At 37.2% G+C, this 17860-nt stretch overlaps 1 protein-coding gene across 7 annotated transcripts in view; it reads right to left on the bottom strand.

The window, feature by feature from the left end:
• The window catches only part of Ltbp1 (latent transforming growth factor beta binding protein 1), a 393004-nt gene that overhangs the window by 83974 nt on the left and 291170 nt on the right, over positions 1 to 17860 (bottom strand). For all 7 annotated transcript variants that reach the window (XM_046441615.2, XM_046441616.2, XM_046441617.2 and 4 more), the window contains 3 exons: positions 17671 to 17790; positions 7273 to 7395; positions 628 to 750 (listed from right to left, as the gene is read on the bottom strand). In XM_046441615.2, coding sequence (XP_046297571.1) covers positions 628 to 750; positions 7273 to 7395; positions 17671 to 17790 — 366 coding nt within the window. The remainder of the gene's footprint in view (positions 1 to 627; positions 751 to 7272; positions 7396 to 17670; positions 17791 to 17860) is intronic.

The raw sequence follows: 17860 nt of genomic DNA, 5'->3' as shown, positions 1-17860 counted from the left end.
AATATCTTCAAACTCAGGGACCATAAGTGTATAGGGGAAGTGAAATACCTCTGTCTAAAATTCAATGAAATGCTTTTTTTAAAAAGTCAACCCCAGCAAATCTAGATTCCTCATCCTTTCCTTTAGGAACAGGACATTTTTCACAAATTTACCTCTGAGAGTATGGGGGACATCATTTCAATCTTACTGACAAGTCTTCTTTAGATTTATTTAAAAAGAAGATTTAAAAAGCTAAAATATATACAAAAACTAAGATCATTAACATTCCACAGCATAATACCAGGCCAATATAATGACCTCCTAACTACTGAAATACCAGTATGTGAAACCTTTAGTGAATTTAATGGTTAAAGTGGAAATGAATTTCTGTAGTAAAGAATTACAGAGGGGGCAATACTATTTCTTCCTATATTAACATTTATTTAACCATTAGTCACCTATGCCTTACTTTTCAGATTCAACTCTCCTCTTATTTTATCAACCTATCTGATTTGTGTTTGAGTCCTGAGCTTTCTGGTACTATGATGCAATCATCTATGTCATGTCTATAAGTCACATTCACTTCACTGAGTGTACAGTTTTTCAGACTAGGTGCTTACAATGAAATCTCAGCTTCCACACTCCTACCTTCACACTGGTCTTTAGCAGCCGACAGCTGGTACCCCTGGCCACAGGTACATCGGAAGGAACCCTCGGTGTTTTTGCACTGCCCGTGGATGCATAGATTCCCTTGCTGACATTCATCAATATCTGTTAACACAAAAGACAATAGCTATTTTGAGAAAGAGATGACCTAGGGGAATTTGTGCTCTCTGCAATGTATTCTGGGGTGATTGTCACAAAAATAAGGCTTGTTGTGTGAGGCACTACAAACTTCAGAACATACTAGCTCACCAATGTTCCTTTCTTAACCAGGCTATGTTGAACTGCAGAAAAGAAATGATTACAAATAAACAATAAACTTATGAGAAAAGAGCTACTTATAAGACAGCATCAAGCTCCTGACCACCTCTTTCACATACTTTGCATGTAACAGAAATACATTATAAAATAGTTTAGAGTTGAAAACAAAAGACAGAATTTGAAACACAAAATAATGGTTACAAGACAGTTTGTAGATCTGTTGAGTTACAGGCAAGAAGGCAAAAGTAAAACTACAATTTGTTTTTAAAAACAAATTGAAATGTAGGCACTTCTAGGATGGAAGTCATTTTTACTTTATTTAGAAGTTAAACTCTGAAGTCAAAGAGTTGTGTGAAAAAACTCTGAGCTTCTTTTTAAGGTAACAAGGAAAGCCAGGAGAAATGGTACGGTCAAGATGGCTGGTGGCATACCAAAGGGAAAGTGAGAAGCAAGGAGTCTAAAAAATGCCTTGACTTAAGAAAAAGGCATCGACTGAGAAAGAATATAGTTCTTAATAAATGTCCTAGGAAATGTGGTGTCCGTGAAGTTATACAACTGAAGGAAAAAACTGGCTTCATTAATAACTTGAACACTTCTGGTAGAAGCAAGTTTGTGATTAATAAAACATGGTAGGATTGTCTTCATCACCAGGACCACAGGGGTTTTTTGTTTTGTTTTGTTTTGTTTTGTGTGTGTGTGTGTGTGTGTGTGTGTGTGAAGATCATAGGAGGAAATAGATGCAAACTACACTAGCCCTATCCTCAGAGAAGAGAAAGGGGCCCTCATCTAAACAGAGTAATAAAATAAGCACTGTGCATTTTAAAGAAATTATGTCCTAAAAAAAAAAATCAATGCACCATTGTTGTTTGGCTTATTTAAGATGCATTTTAAAGTTTTTGCCAGGAAAACTCATTAGCTACACAGTTCTTTCCCTCCATATTATTAACAATGATCTGTGTTTCCTGAGAAAAGTCACATTTTCCCTCTTAACCTCTACTGATGTATATATATATATATATATATATATATATATATATATATATATATATATATATATATAAAGTGTCCAGTTATCTCATGTTGCCTGAAATAGGTTGCACAGTTATTAATTGGAGTTTAGAATCTGCTTCTTATTTCATTTAATTTTTCACAGCATTTAGTTGACTTGTTTCACTAATTTTATTATTGGTCCCTTTTATTTATAAATAATTCCTGGCTACCAACTATTGACTATCTGTAGAGAAATTTAATAATGAAGCCAAATTTCACCCTTTTTTGGGGGGAGGTTGGGTGGTACCAGGGATTGAACTCATGGGGGCTTAACCACTGCACTGCATCCCCAGCCTTTTAAAAATATATTTTATCTAGAGACAGTATCCCACTAAATTGTTTAGACTGGCTTTGAACTCACAATCCTCCTGCCTCAGCCTCCTGAACTGCTGGGATTACAGGCATATGCCATGGCACCCAGACCAAATTTCATCTTAAGAATGATTTTACCCCTTTCTGATACCCTCGTCTGTTAGCTTCGGGAGTGAATAGTGGTAAGGGTTTGCTTACACTATATTTAATTCAGCACACTCTATAACACTTGAGGCATCAGTTCACGAAGTTAAACCAACAACAGCTCTTGTAGCTGGTTGGATCTCACATCATGTCTGACAACATTTTTAGTACTTTGGACTCTTTTTGACTTTCTTATAGAAGATGACAAATTAAGCATTCCCATGTGAAGATGTCTGCAGTAAGGGCATACCCTCTATTCCAAGTACTGTCAGGCTGTGCCAGACATCTCACATAAGTTACTCATTTATGTTGGGAAGACTGTCAGAAGCAATTCGTTATAAGTCATGACACATATGCTTGGAATAACTTGAGGCAACACAGTTATCTTCTACAAGGTGATCTTCAGGGCTTTAAAATGACCAAGGGGGAACAGAAGCAGCTTAATTGTAAAGATAAAAACCATTTTTATTTTCTGAGGAGGGACAGAATTCCTGAGACAAAAAAAAAAAAGAAAGAAAAAGCTTTCTAATAAAATAGGATGCCGAACAAATGTCTTCATTTTGTTCCAAGAGATGAATAGAAAACATTATCCTACTTCTTTAAAGAAACTTTACACATATTACTGTGATGAGCCCAGTGCAGAGTTAAGATAGAGATTATCCCTAGTTATTTACAAATGGAGGATATACGATGAGAAAATTACGTCAAGAGAAAAAAGTAATGAATTAATACATTAGGTAACATGTAAAATCTGAAAAAAAAAGATTGTTAGTACATTTAATGAGGTGAAGACAAAAATCAATATTAAGGACTATTAACAAGGTGAGATTGGTAAGAGTTGGTAGGACATTGGAAAAGGAGCAGATTTGCAAGCCAGGTTAAATCTGACTACCATGAGCTGCTATAGTTGAAAAGAGATTATGAGAAAATTAAAGACGAAAGAAAAAAAAGGCTTTGGTGGGGGAAGAAAGGGAACAAGGAGTGCACAAGTGGGTGTCTAAAGCAGAAGATGGGGACTTGCTCACTCCTTTCCCAGATGAAGTCTTAGAACCAGAGCAAAGGGCAAGGCTGAGCATCAGGAAGAGTCAGCAGCCCCTTTCTACCCCTAGGACCTGGCCCTTGCTGTTTCCTCTGCCTGCTAAGCTTTTCTCCCCTTGGATTCAATATTTTAAGACCAAATTTGAGCAGCAACAACTCTGTGAAACTTTGCTGGAAGCACATTAGCAGAACTAGTCACACACATCTCTGCTTTGACAAACTGTTCAATCCTCTAATTCACAAACAGCATCGGGGCTACTGTGTCAAGTTCTGCCCCTGCACTCGCTCACTCTCCACCAACTACCTCCATCCAAGTACCATCTCATATAATTCTCTATGGACTCTAGAAGGTCCTCTTTGTGCATGTGATAAAAGTAAAGTGAAGCTTGGGGAAGCAAGAGAACTTAGCCAAACTCATGCACCCTCCAAGTGTGGGATCTGATATACTGCCTGTCTGGGTTTGGGCTTTTTTTTTTTTTTTTTTTGGTGATGCTGGGAATTAAACCTAGGACCTCACACATGCTAAATGTGTTCTACCACTGAGCTACACCCTCAGTCTTGGCTTTTTTTTTTTTTTTCTTTTTCTCCTATCAAAACTTTTTTTTTTTTAAACTCTACTCCAGTTATTTTAATTTTTACAAGTTTTTCTCATCATATCCTCTTTGTGTTCCAGGATCCAATCTAGGACTCGACATTGTGTTTAGTTGTCTTTTCTTCCAAGTCTGCTCCCCTCTTTTTCATGACCTTAGCTGTCTTAAGGAGTAGAGGCCAGAATCCCGTAAAAATGTCCCAAATCAGAATTTATCTGATGTTGTTTTCATGATCACAGGTTCTGGGAAAGAACAGCACAGAGGTTGAGCTCTAGACACCATGTTAGGTGTACGTGAGGTTCACATGACATCTGTGATAAAGCTGACTTTCATCACTTGGTTAGGGTGGCTATCTACTCTGCCTTTCAATATATTTTATTATCTCTAATTATCTGCGGCAGATTGTGCATCTCTTCTAGTGAGTAAACATTCTCTGAGGGATTGCAACCTCTCCATAGCACACACAGTTGAGCATCATGCCAGCCATATGCTGGATCCTTGATATACACAGTGAGAGGAAGACCAGCATCTGCAGCCACCCCCAAGAGTGCCACCCATGATTGTAGACCAGTGTTCTGAGAGGTGGCACCAATTGGTGGTGATGGTGTGAATTCCTGGGCTCCAGGAAGCCTATCAGAGAGCAGAGGCTCAACTGGTTTGGCCATGGCCAAGAGCAAGGCAGAAGCAATGAGTCATTCACCCAAGATTTGCCTACTCTGAGCATTATCCCTTAAAGAGAGTCTAGTCCTCTAATTTTAGGAATGACATGAAGTCTGGAAATCTGAGATTATATACTGAAGGTTGCACAGTGAACCACAGGAAGAGCCATGATTCAGGGAAATGGTGAGAAAGAAAATGGATCTGAAAGGTGAGATGCTCATGAGGAAGGGCCTGTGTCCAAACCAGCAGAAGTCTTCACAGGGCAGCTGTGGCAGCAGCCTACATGGGTCAAAAAACACAAGCTGAAGAATGCAAAAGTGACAAATAAATTTGGAATGTGGGCCACGAGAAAAAGAAGAAGCAGAAAACAAAGATGTGCCCACTTTAGATGCTCCCCAGCGTGGCTGGTGTTCCACTGCATGAAGGAGAAAGGCACCAAATTCAGATGTCTTTTAATTCCTATTGCCAGCAGAAGATGCTTCAAATCTTTTTTTTTATTGTTGTTGTTGTTGTTCTTTTTAGGTATACATGCTAGCAGGGTGTGTTTTGACATATCATACACATATGGAGTGTAACTTCCCATTCTTGTGGTTATACACAATGTGGAGTTACACTGGTCGTGTATTCATATATGAACATAGAGAAGTTATGTCCGATTCATTCTACTGTCTTTCCCATTCCCATCCCTCCTCCCTTTCCTCATTCCCCTTTGTCTAATCCAAGGAACTTCTATTCTTCCCTCCCTGCCCCCTTATTGTGTGTTAGCATCTGCATATCACAGAGAACATTCAGCCTTTGTTTAGGGGGGATTGGCTTATTTCGCTTAAGATGCTTCAATTCTTAAGGGGGGAACCCAGATATTCACAATGAGAAATTAATTATCTCTCTAGCTTTTGTACTTAAATCGAGACATTTACTTGGGAAAGAAGAAAAGTTTTACTTATTTCCTCTTTTTCACCTTTGAAAGAACATGTTTTTAGGTACAAAAGAAGTGAAGGAAAGAAAGATTACAACCCATAGATTTGACCATGGAAAAAAATTAAAAGTGTAAAGAACTATAAAAAAAGCTGAGCATGGTGGCACATACCCATGATCACAGTAGCTCAGGGGGCTGAGGCAGGAGGACTGAAGGTTCAAAGTCAGCCTCAGCAATTTGGAAAGACTATAAGCAATCTAGTGAGACCCTATCTCAAAACAAAAATAAAAAGGGCTGGGGATGTGGCTCAGTGGTTATAAGTACCCCTGAAGTCAATCCCTGGCACCAAAAAAAAGAAAGAATTTTAAAAAGAAAACCTACTGAAACCTTGGATAAATTATAACAATGTACTGCAAAAACAGTAAAGGTTTATATATGTATGTATATAAAGAGACCATATATACTGATATAAAAATAATTTATAAATAAGAAAAGATTAAAAGAAATTTACAAATGGAGAAATATAAATTATTAATAAATATGAAATGAATGTTTAATAATTATAAGTGTCTGGGGAATTATTAAAGGAAATTAGTATTTAAAATAGCAATTAATTCTTTTAGATTAAAAGAAATACAATTTTAAAAATTAGAAATTAATGTTCTATTAAAATAGTAAAAATCATTCAGACCATTTTACCTAATAATTCCACTCTTATGAATAAAGAAATTATTCTATAATTCAGACAAAGGTTTACAAAAGAAAAGGGGCCTGTTACAACCTTTTTCACATAATGATGAGAAGTTGGAAGAAATGTTTTTGTTCAACACTCAAAGAAGAGCAAGAAAACTAGGACACAGTAATACACTGGAATATTATGCAGTCTTTAAAACAATGTCTGAGGAGTCAGTAATAGAACATAAAATGCTCATAAAACTGACAGAAAGCAAGAGATGAAAATTGTACATCTTTATACATAATAACCATGAGCTGAATATTTATGAATAAGATTATGAGAGATTGCTTTTTCAACTTTCTGCATTTACTAGATTTTATACAACCAATAAATGTTGGTTTCTTTTCATTATTTGGGGTTCATATTTTTTATTGGTTGTTTTTAATTACACATAACCTACAGATTCATTTTGACATAATTAAAAAGCATGGATTATAATGTGCTTTAATTCAGTCTGTAGTACTTCCCCTCTCCTTCCCTACCCCATTCCTTTCCTATACTCCACTGATCTTTGTGCTATTTACTGACAATTTTTTAAATTAGTTTCTTAATAACAATTTTACTGAGATATAATTCTCCTAAAGTGCACAGTTCAATGGTTTTTAATACAGAGTTATGCTCTCGTATGTATTGCTTTTATAATCAGAAAAATTTAAATTAATAGAGATGTGGTTTATAGATACTCTCTAAAAACATATCATTTGGCTTTATGTATTTAGATCTGCTCTGTTTTGAAACATCATGAGGTGTACATTCTAAGGATCCCAACTAAAATGTGTTCCAAGTAGCTCAGTCAAAACAAACACAGGTAGCACTTTTGTTGTTATTGTTGTTGTTGTTTGTTTTTTTTTCTAAAGCCACTCGTTCTAATCTACCCTTGTATGAAGTTCAAATACAATGGGAAGTACAATCGAGGCAGTTACCTTGACAGTGTCTGTGGTCAGGCGTGGGGCTGTAGCCCTTGTGGCAGGAGCACATGTAGGAGCCCTCGAGGTTGGAACAAGAACCATTTGTGCAGACGTTTGGCTCCAGACACTCGTCCACATCTTGTGGGATGTTGCGTAATAAAAAGGAAAAAAAGAGAAGACGACATAAAAATAAAACATGAATCAAGTTAAATGTGGTTAGAAATGGAAATAGTAGACCTTCAGAAGACGAGGCAGATTCTTAAAGATAACTGTCAAGTTGGCTCTGAGGAAGGAAAGCAGCCCTGCTGTGAGCTGCAAGCACCGTGATTCTGTGCCTTAGTTACTTTCCCAATGTGACCCAAAAGAGACCAAATATGCTACCTGAATAAATTCAGGAAGGACGGAAAGCTTGTTGTAGAGGGGACAGGGAGAAAGGGTAGGTTTAGAGCAATGTTTCCCAGAAAGTAAATTTTTCCAAAGTATCAAAGAATGGGTTAGGGGCCATTTAGGAAATTGATGAGTTCAGCAAGATGGAAGGGTCCTCTCAGCAAAGGCTGTAACTCATGACCCATGAAAGCAAGCTTTTACAGAAAGGGAGAACAATTCTAAGGAAACACCCTAACACAGCAGTGAATCTGTATAACAAAAAACAACGTAGGGGACAGAGCCTGCCTTTTGGTCAATCTGAAAGTAGGGTGCAGGTTGAGAAAGCAGATGTAACAATCATAATAATCACAGCAGCTAATCTTTATCATATGCTTACTGCACATAGGGTCTAAAGGCTTGGCATATATTATCTCACTTAGTTCTAACAAAATTTATATGGACTAGCCATTTTATGGAAGGAAATTAGACTTAGAGAAGTTCAATAACTTGTCCAAGGTCACGTATTTAGAAAATGGTTGTTCTGAGATTTGAATCAGATTTGTTCAAAGCCCATTTTTTTTAAACCTGGCAATAAGTCTGTATCACAGGCAAAGACTATGGATAGAAACAGCTACATAAAAAGAGAATGAATGAGTTTTTTTAAAAATTATTATTTTCTAACACAGTGTTTATATTGAAAATAATCATTTACGTTTTCACTGACTTCATTTAACCAGCATTCATTAAGTTCCTATTGGAATTCAGTTATTCAAAAAGAAAGAAGCTTTTGAATTTTGCACCCCATTTGAATGGCCCTGGGCGAGTCTACTGTATAGACACTAGTGTAGCATTAATAACCAAAAACTTAAAGAGGAAGAACTGAAACCACAGTAACTATACACACTACGTCACAATTTAGGCTGTTTTATATCAGTCTACAACTCAATCTGAACACCTTAATCATAAAGCTGATAAACAATATGAAGAAAAAGAAGGAAAGGCCCTTGAATGCATGCATTTCATATTTTTAGTGCTCACCACAAAAGTAATAAAGATTTTTCTCTAACATCTGAAAAAAATAAAAGATTTCTCTCCTCCTGAAGCAGAAAATGAGAGCACATAAGCAACACAGTCTTTATTTGGCAATCTGGGATTCAGATTGAATTGCATTCTATCTGTCTTACAATAGAATTCAGAGATTTATACTAAAATATGGTAAAGCATTTGTGTGTTCCATGTGCCTATGGAGAAGAGGCAAGGAATAGGCACTGCCTAGGTGTTCTGTGTTGCTCTCACAAAACATCACTAATTATGGTGAAATGATGTTAGTCCACGGCAACAAAAATAGCACTTCCAGACTGACTCATTATCCACTCTCTCTTCGCTTGTGGGAATCCACTTTTGTAAACACTGGAAGCAAACAACTTGAAAGAAGAAGCCAAGTACTGAAGCCAAAGTAAATAATGGAACAGAATGAGCCTAGACACTAGGCATGGAAATTCCAGACGGCAAGGGGAAAATGTCATGTCTAGTATCTGGTTTGGTTTCAAAAATGTTAACAAGTTCAGAAATGTATGGATTATTCTCTTTAATTATTCATGACCAGAGAAAGTGATTTATAGGCTAAAGAATAACAGAAAAATCAATTTTTCTAAAGTAAATTAACAGACAGTAGAGATTACCATTCATGAGATGCTTATAAAACTTCTTTTTTTAAGGCTACTACCATGATTAATGTTGAAGCATAATGTAGTGAAGTGTCTAGGGTAGCTTGATATGTTTATTCTTTTCTATATTTATGATAGACAAAATTGCATGGAACCAGAATCCTGTCAAGCCAAGAATTTATATGTAGAAAATACAGTTTGGATTGAAGGAAGACGTGGCCTACATGGAGATCATGTTCTGGAGGAAATAACTATGTCTATGTAGAAAAATATCACTGAAGAATTCCTACAAAGAAGAAAGATGTCTCAGATCGGCCTCACAAAAACAATTGATGGAACAAATGGAATGAAGTAAACTCAGCACAATATCTTTAGTCCAGAATTCTCTCCTAAACTGCACATTCATGCACCTAGCTGTCAGTCTACAGGAAATCCCCTTGATGTCCCACAGGCTCCTTTGGGTCTTCACAGCCAAAACTGACCCTTAACCCCCTCCCCTGCCTTTTCCCCATATCATATCAATGTGACATGTTGCTTCCCATATCAATATATAGCAGCACTATCTACTCAAATGCCCAAGTCAGAAATTGGAGAGTCATCCCTTTGAAACCTTCACTCTCTTTTCCCTACAATTCGTTGCCAAATCAAATTAATCTACCTTCCAAATATCTCTCAATACACTCACTTCATTTTATTCCTACTACTTCCACTTCCTTTTACCTGAGAACTGCCATAATCTTTAATTTGTTTTTCTGTACTACCATCTCACTTTTTTTTAATTATGCAGGAAACTCCTTGTTAAAAAAAAGTTTTTAAATTGATTTAAAAAAATAATAAACGACAACGGAATGCATGACAAGTCTTATTATACAAATACAGCAGAATTTTTTATATCTGATTGTATATTGACACCAATTCATGTCTTCATACATGTACTTTGGATAATGATGTCTGTCCTGCCATCTCTAATCCGTTATCTGGCTTGCAGCAAGAGTAAACTCTAAAATACACATCTGATCAATGTTATTGCTTATCTACTTTAAAAAACTTGAAATATGATATGTCAAGAGCTTTGTAATGTTTTGAACAACCAATTAAAAAAAAGGTGAAAAAAAAAAACTTGAATGGTTTTCTGGTGTTCTCCAACATAGGTGAGAACAAAAACTTGTGGTGTCCTGGTAGTAACAAAAGCAAAAGGCCTAGCCCCTGTAATTCTTATTTCTACTCCTTGATGATCTCTCATCAATACCATGAAAGCTAGGTGGTACCTACCCATCACACATGTACCACACTATGGTCACCTTACCCCGATAACAGAGGGAGATGATTATGTCTTTGGTTTTCCATATTGTAGCTCAAAATTCATCTTACTCTAAGACACAGTCTATAAAAAATACACATCACTCCAATTCTTCCAATGCATTTATATAATGAGTTCAAAAGGCCTTTCCCATTTCAAGTGGGAAACTTAGGAAAAATCACTGGGTTCATAGAAAACTGGGTTCTGAGCTCCAATTTACCAATAAACTATTAGGGCACAATTGCCATCCAGTGAATTAATGAATCTCCCAGGGTAACAAAGTGGCCAGAGGTTTATAAGGTCAGGATTTATGGATATGACTACTCAAAAGTTTATACATCTATCTTGCTATGTTATCACCCAACATAGGTGATCCTTCTCTTCTAAAATGCCCCAAGAGACTAAACAAAAATGCCTTATTGAAATGACATGCCCTACCCACAGGATTTCCTAGGCTACTCATCTAATAATTTCATAAAGAAAAGCCAATGAGGACAGTCTGGCATGATTTGTCCTTACTGAACCCTGGCTCATGATCAGTCCTTCTTTTTGAAAGCATTTCACTTCATCACTTGAAGCATGCATTCTATGATTCTTTGTCAAGGTCAACACCAAGATCAGTGGTCAAGAATACCCTGACTCCACTTTCTATCCTTTCTCGAAGAAAATGAGAACATTAACCTCCTTCTAGCTCCCTGACAACTTTCCATTCTCCATAATTTCACAACAGTGTCTCCCAACTGGCAAGCAATACCACCTTGCTGGCTCTCTTATTGCCTTGGGGTACAATTTATCTGGGTTGGAAATCTTTTTTACATTTCCCTTCCTAATGTTTTGGGAATACACAAGACTGACTCAAGCTCCTCCCTGGTGGGCATGACCTACCAGGTGGAAAGGGTCTTCAGAGGTTAACTTCACCCAGTCACATTCTCTCTGGGCTGTGACCCCTTACACTTCACCTATCAACTCCGAGGAGTTGGCCAGAATTTGTCCCAGGGAAATAATTTACACATATTACACCCTGTCCTTTCAAGGAGATGAATCTGTCAACAAATTAAATAGCTTAGTGATTGATTAGTGTGAACCAATCATTTCTCTGAGCCCATCCAACCACAACTTAGTCCTTAGTCAATTCTATGGACTTCATTTGAACTGGGAAGAAAGAATCTTATTCTAGCACTACATGGAAATACAGGAGTATCCACCACAAGTGTACTATTACTTCAAAGATTCTGCACAATTGTTGATTCTCAATTGTTCTGCACACATAGTTTGTTTGTTTGTTTTTCTAAAGATGTTGGGAGAATATATTTGACAGAAAAGCAAAATCGGCAAAACAGAAGACAGGCTGCCGGTCAAGCCAGTGTGAAAAGACATCCTCAAACTGCAGGTGAGGTACTGTAAATTGTAGGATCTTAGGCTTTCTCTGTCAATTCCAATGAAGTTAAAATATGTAGTAGCAGAGTTGCTGACAAAAATCTGTTATGCAATCCACAAAAAAATCATCACTGCTTTTCAGAAATTGGAGAAGAGCCAAGGTTGTATACATACTACATAAAGCCAAGGATGATCTTAGAGAACCAACCCACTAATCCCACCCAATTACTGGCTTCCTGTCTCACCTTTCCAAAGAAACATTTCTGCCTTCCAGAAAAACTCAACTACAGTCACTACTGTGCAGACCTGTCCTCTCAAACTCTAGACTCCCTCATCCCTTATCACCAATCCTTATTAGAGATGATTCCAGCCTGCAAGGATTTCTCCTTTCTACACAGTTAGTTTCCTTATGGTCTTCTTTAAATTGCTTTTTTTTTTTTTCATGTGTATGTGAGGGTTACAACAGACAAAAGAAAACACTGGATTTGTAGAATAAAAGACCCGGGGTTCTGACAAGTTCTGCCATTTATTATTTGTGACTTTAAGTAAGATCACTAACCTATTTGAGAATCAATTTTTACATCTGTTCCACAGGGATGACTGCTGTGAGGATCAAAGGAAACAATCAAGTCAAAATCCTTTGTAAACTACATAATGAGAAGTTTTTATTAAAACAAATTTTCTTGCATGGTTCCTGCCTTCAAAAGTAGGTTTTGTTGTTATTTCTATTGCTAGCACCTAGCAGACGTTAAGTTAGTATCCCTGGCATCTAGTAGACACATAGTCTATAGCACAATAAATAGCTTAGTGATTGATTAGAGGATTCCTTTAGCATGTGATAATTTAGGGCTGATGAGTGTACATTTTAGAAAATTTGCAAAAGGTATACATTGTGCTCAGCTGTCATCTTATATAAAAAATATAGTACAAAGGCCTTCAACTTCAGATAAATCTGTGAATGTTCATGTATTCCCTAAAGGTTCAAATGAATCTCGAAATCTGAAAATGAATCCTAATATGAAGAGAACTTCTAGAACAATGAGCTCTCCATGTTCAACCTGCAAGTTCTTGGTGCCTGGTTCTGGTTCAGACTGTAGCTAACCAGTTTTCCAGTGGATTGAATGATACTAGGGTCTTCCAATACCTAGGAGTGATCACATTTAGAAAGCTTACATGGAAGTCAGATAGTAAGCCTCCACTTAGGGGTTAATGGAGAAGGAACGCTCTGATAAAACTGGAGTTGGGTTCCCAGGTCACAGGGGCTGTCACAGTCTAACTACAAAGCAAGACAACAGAGTAAACCTAAAAAGGGCTAATTGCCTGGCTACGGAAACTCATGCCACATTTATGTATGTGAAGGTGAGCAAAGGAAATGATATTCTCCCAAAGAGTGGAAACAGCAGCATTGTTATGGAAAGCCTCATCACTTATCAGGAATTGTTAATGACTCTACTGAGAAGTATCATAGTTCCCAGGAAGTAAATTCTAGCTAAATAAAAATGTTAAGAAATTAAAGGACAACCAAACACACACACACACACACACACACACACTCTCTCTCTCTCTCTCTCTCTCTCTCTCTCTCTCTCTCTCTCTCTCAAATCCATAAAATAAAGTTCCCGCGACACAGGGAGAGTTAAAGTCTATAAGATGGAAGTTTAAAGAAAGCCCAAGAGAATATACTTATATAGAGACATGGAACAGTTAAACAGGTATCGTAGGTTAGTAGGTAACTTAACTACTTTTTTTTTTTTTTAGTATTTCAGGACAAGGGCAATAAAAAGGAGGGTAATATGATTAGAGGAAGAATAGTTATAATGTTTATTGGGTCTAACCTTGTGTCAGATACCTCATGAAGTGCTTTCTCTTTTTCTTTGCTTTTCTTTTTTTTTTACATAATACCTTTATTTAATTTATTTATTTCTATATGGTGCTGAGGATCGAACCTAGGGCTTCACATGTGCTAGGCAAGCACTCTACTGCTGAGCCACCACTCCAGCCCTCATGAGGTGCTTTCTATCACTTATTTAATTCTGGCAATAAATCCTACAAAGAAGTTATTTCAATCCTTCTTTGGTATTTTACAGACAATGGAACAAAACATCAGAGAGGTCACACAGCCCAAAATACATCTAACCTCAGGGAACCAGGACCTCTGTATCAGAGATGCCAAGTGTACCTTTAAATAATGAAATGTTAGAGCAACATCCTCAGGGATGGTTCTTATCAGGTTTGAGGGAGTCCAGCTCCCCATGAGTTAAGAGAAACCCATCAAGTGAGTACCTGTCAGGCTGGCTTCCCTTCAGAGAGGTCCTGGTCAAAGCAGCCAGCTGGAACTGGCCAGAACCCAGGGTGATGAAAGAGCCATTCAAGGCAGGGATCAAGTGGGCAGCAGGTCCCCGATGCAGGCCCAAGGCGTACTGTGTGGAATGACGACAGGACTCTCAAGAGGAGACCAAAATCCACAACTTGCCAGAAGCAGCTACATTAACAGAAGAGCCAACAAGAGTTGCCAAAAACACTCTGAGGGCTGATGTGTTAGGAAGAGTTGGAAAGGGATATCTGACGTGGACAATAAATGACCCAGAATGAAAGACGGTAGGCCCTAAATACCAGGAAAAAAATGTCGTTCCTCGGACAACACCTGCTCACATTTTACCTGTTTCTACACAAACAATTTCTTTTCTAATTCACAAATCAAAGAGAAGCATCCATCAGTAAGACCCAGCTTCCTTGGCGTGAATATAATGAGAGCATTAATGGTCTCGGCAAGTTCATCATTTAGCTGGTGAAAGAAACAAAGTGTAACTGGCACCAGATCCCTGCAGAACACTGGGGTCAGAGTAGCAATTCTTAATGAACATTTTAAAAGAAAAGAGAATCAAATTGATGTGAAGATAGACAAACTTAAAGGAAAAAAAACAAAAACATAATGCCAAATTAAGTATTAGTCTGTGTACTACACAGATACTTGCACGTATTTGATTATAACATGCAGACCTACACAGCCAGGAGGAGGGTTGTAGGGAAAAAAAAAAAAACTAAGATATCTGGAACCCAACAGCCATGTGAGGTAGAGACTGTCATCTCTACAGATGACAACTAACAAGTGCCAAATGTAGGATTTTGTCCAAAAGGTGTGACTATAGGAAATGGTCAAGTCTTTAATGTTATTACATTAAATTGTCGATTAAAAATTAGGACAGCAGAATAAAATAGGCTTTATTATTGCTGTATGTATATACATGACTGCATGACCAATGTGATTCTGCAACCTGTACACTCAGAAAAATGAGAAATTATACCTCATCTGATTCAAATGTATGATATGTCAAGATCATTGTACTGTCATGTGTAACTAATTAAAACAAACTTTTAAAAAATTAGGATAAAAATCTCACCAATGTATCCTAAATTATCTGGATGAAAAGGATATATAAAAGCCCCAAACTGGTCACAGTTAGAGATGAAAACAATTAGAATGCTGCCCTCTCTCGGAGGCTGGTTCATTTTTCCTGTTAATATCCAACATATTTTACGTGCTCACTTGTTAAACAGTAAGCACTAGAATGTAAGTACAATGAGGGGAGCAACTTTGCTCACTCTCAACCCCTAGTGTCTCAGCAAAACATCTGGCATGCATAAGTTGCCCCCTGTGGTTGTTTAAATGAACAAATGATCATGTGCTATCAATTAGCTCAACTAGCAGATAGGCTTAAGATGTACCTTCTGAAAAGCATTTGAGAGGATGAAAGTATAAAGGTATGAAAGTATAAAGGTGACAAACTAAGACCTATAAAGGCACAAGAAGATAGGGCTGAGTTTTCATTAGCACAGTGAACCCTTAGCAGAAAAATTCAATCCGCTTGTTGGCTTAATACAAGAAGAAGGGCGTGTTGCAAAATCTGCCTTTGGTCTCTCTCAACTTTTCAACACTTGAAAGTTCTTTTCATAAAAATTAAGATGGAAAATCTCTATCAGTATAATTTGCAAAAATCCTCAGAAATTTAAAAGAACTGTAATCTCAATATAAACAATGGATGGAATAGCAATTATATGGTGGCAGAGTGGCTTGATGTGTAGATTACATACAGCCTAAAATTTCACGCAAAGCAGAAGGGAAAAAAAAACATTCCTGCTCTTAATAACAGGAAATGCATGACCTCAGCAGTGTAGAAACAAAAGCTATTGCTTGGAACAAGAGGCTAAATGTGTGACTTTGGTTGAATTGAGCAACACAGTGACCTAATATTTCTTCTTATGATTCTACTCATCTGGTTGGCAAAATTAAAATTATTTTTAAATAAGGTACTGTGTATTTTCCATTAATTTAGAACAAAATATGTGTATATATGTGTGTGTACACACACACACACACACACATACACACGAGAACACATTTAGTATTATCTATATTGAACAACAATCACTTGCCAATTTGGTCAGCCATGTTCCATTAGTAAATTCATGAATCAGGGCTGTGTTTACACTACAGCAAATTGTAGTATTAAGGTAGACTTCAGGCACTCTTCCTGGATCATGCATCAGTGTGTAAAAATGACAGAACAAATAGAACTTTAATAGGTAACTAGGCAATTTGTGCCAAATGGGAAAATTAAAACCAAATGCACTTTCTGATGAAAACCAATTATATAAACAACTGCTTATCCAATAAACAACTAATGAATATATTTTTTCTTTTGTTCCTCAAAAATCTGCATCTCATGATTCTGTTAGGAGATACTCTTGGGGATAGGAACATGGGCTCGGGGACCACCTCCACCAGCCTTGGTGGCTGATCTGCTGTCTGGTGATGGGAGAAAAGTTTTAGTATTAAGTGTGCCTCTGACACCTACTTATCCTTGCATCCTCTAAAATAAATCTCCACCCTCCCACCTTCTCCCCTAGTTAAGTCTCAACTCTAGAATTTTTTCTAAGGGCCACTCCTTCTCTCAAAAATTCTCGTAATATCACTGACCCTTCCTTCCTAGCCTTTGTAAGTTTTACTTGTGAGATATTTGGGTGTGGGCCAGTCTTCCCCACCAAAAATGTAAGAATCACAAGGAAGCAGCTCCCCTTTCTTCTTTTTGACTTGTTTCTTGCCCCTCACTGTATTCCAGAACTTAGTACAATATTGGGCATAGTAGTAAATTCTTATGCACCGGGGAAAGAAAAGAACGAATTAATGACACATTTAGCCCACTTATTCAGAGTTCTGGCATGGAATGGAAAAGAGTTCAACTTTTAAGAAAAAGATCATATGGTAGACAGATCCACACAGGAAAAAGAACCACAGCGAATTGGTAACTTTATCTTCCCTTGTGCCTAAACTACAACATCTTCTACTTCTATTGCAAGTTCAGGTGTATCTTTCCTACTCGATTAGTCCGTGCTCACTTCTCATGCTTCCCTTATCTCTCTTTTCCATGTTGTATTTACTATTTTATTTGGTTGTATTTATCAGATTAGGGATAACAATTCATTGCAATTAGAATTATTTGTTCCATCTAAAATCTTACATCTTAACATATGAACCCATTTTCTTATTTTGTCCATGATTAAAAATTACTTAGAACTTTTCCGAGAATGATGTAAATTTATTACGTTTCATTTGCTTTTCATTTTGAGAGAGGACTAAACTGTCAACATAACACTCTATCAGAAAATGTAATGTACAGAAGAAAGAAAAACTTTGATACCTACCAAGGCACTGTCCATTCCAGCCTCTGAATCCTTCTGTGCAGGGGACACACTGGTAAGACCCGGGGGAATTCACACACTGCTCATCTGGACAAGTACTTGGAGTCAAACACTCATCAATATCTGAAAGGCCAAAGAGGTAGGTCATCAACTGAAATTTCATCACAATACCACAGTGAAACCTTCCTTTCAT

This window comes from Marmota monax, unplaced genomic scaffold, assembly GCF_021218885.2.
Source record: "Marmota monax isolate L192 unplaced genomic scaffold, Marmota_monax_Labrador192_F-V1.1 WCK01_AAM20220418_F8-fsc00010, whole genome shotgun sequence".
NCBI classification, from domain to species: domain Eukaryota; kingdom Metazoa; phylum Chordata; class Mammalia; order Rodentia; family Sciuridae; genus Marmota; species Marmota monax.
The sequence above is the reverse complement of the archived record's forward strand: the minus strand, read 5'-3'. Positions and strand labels throughout refer to the sequence as shown.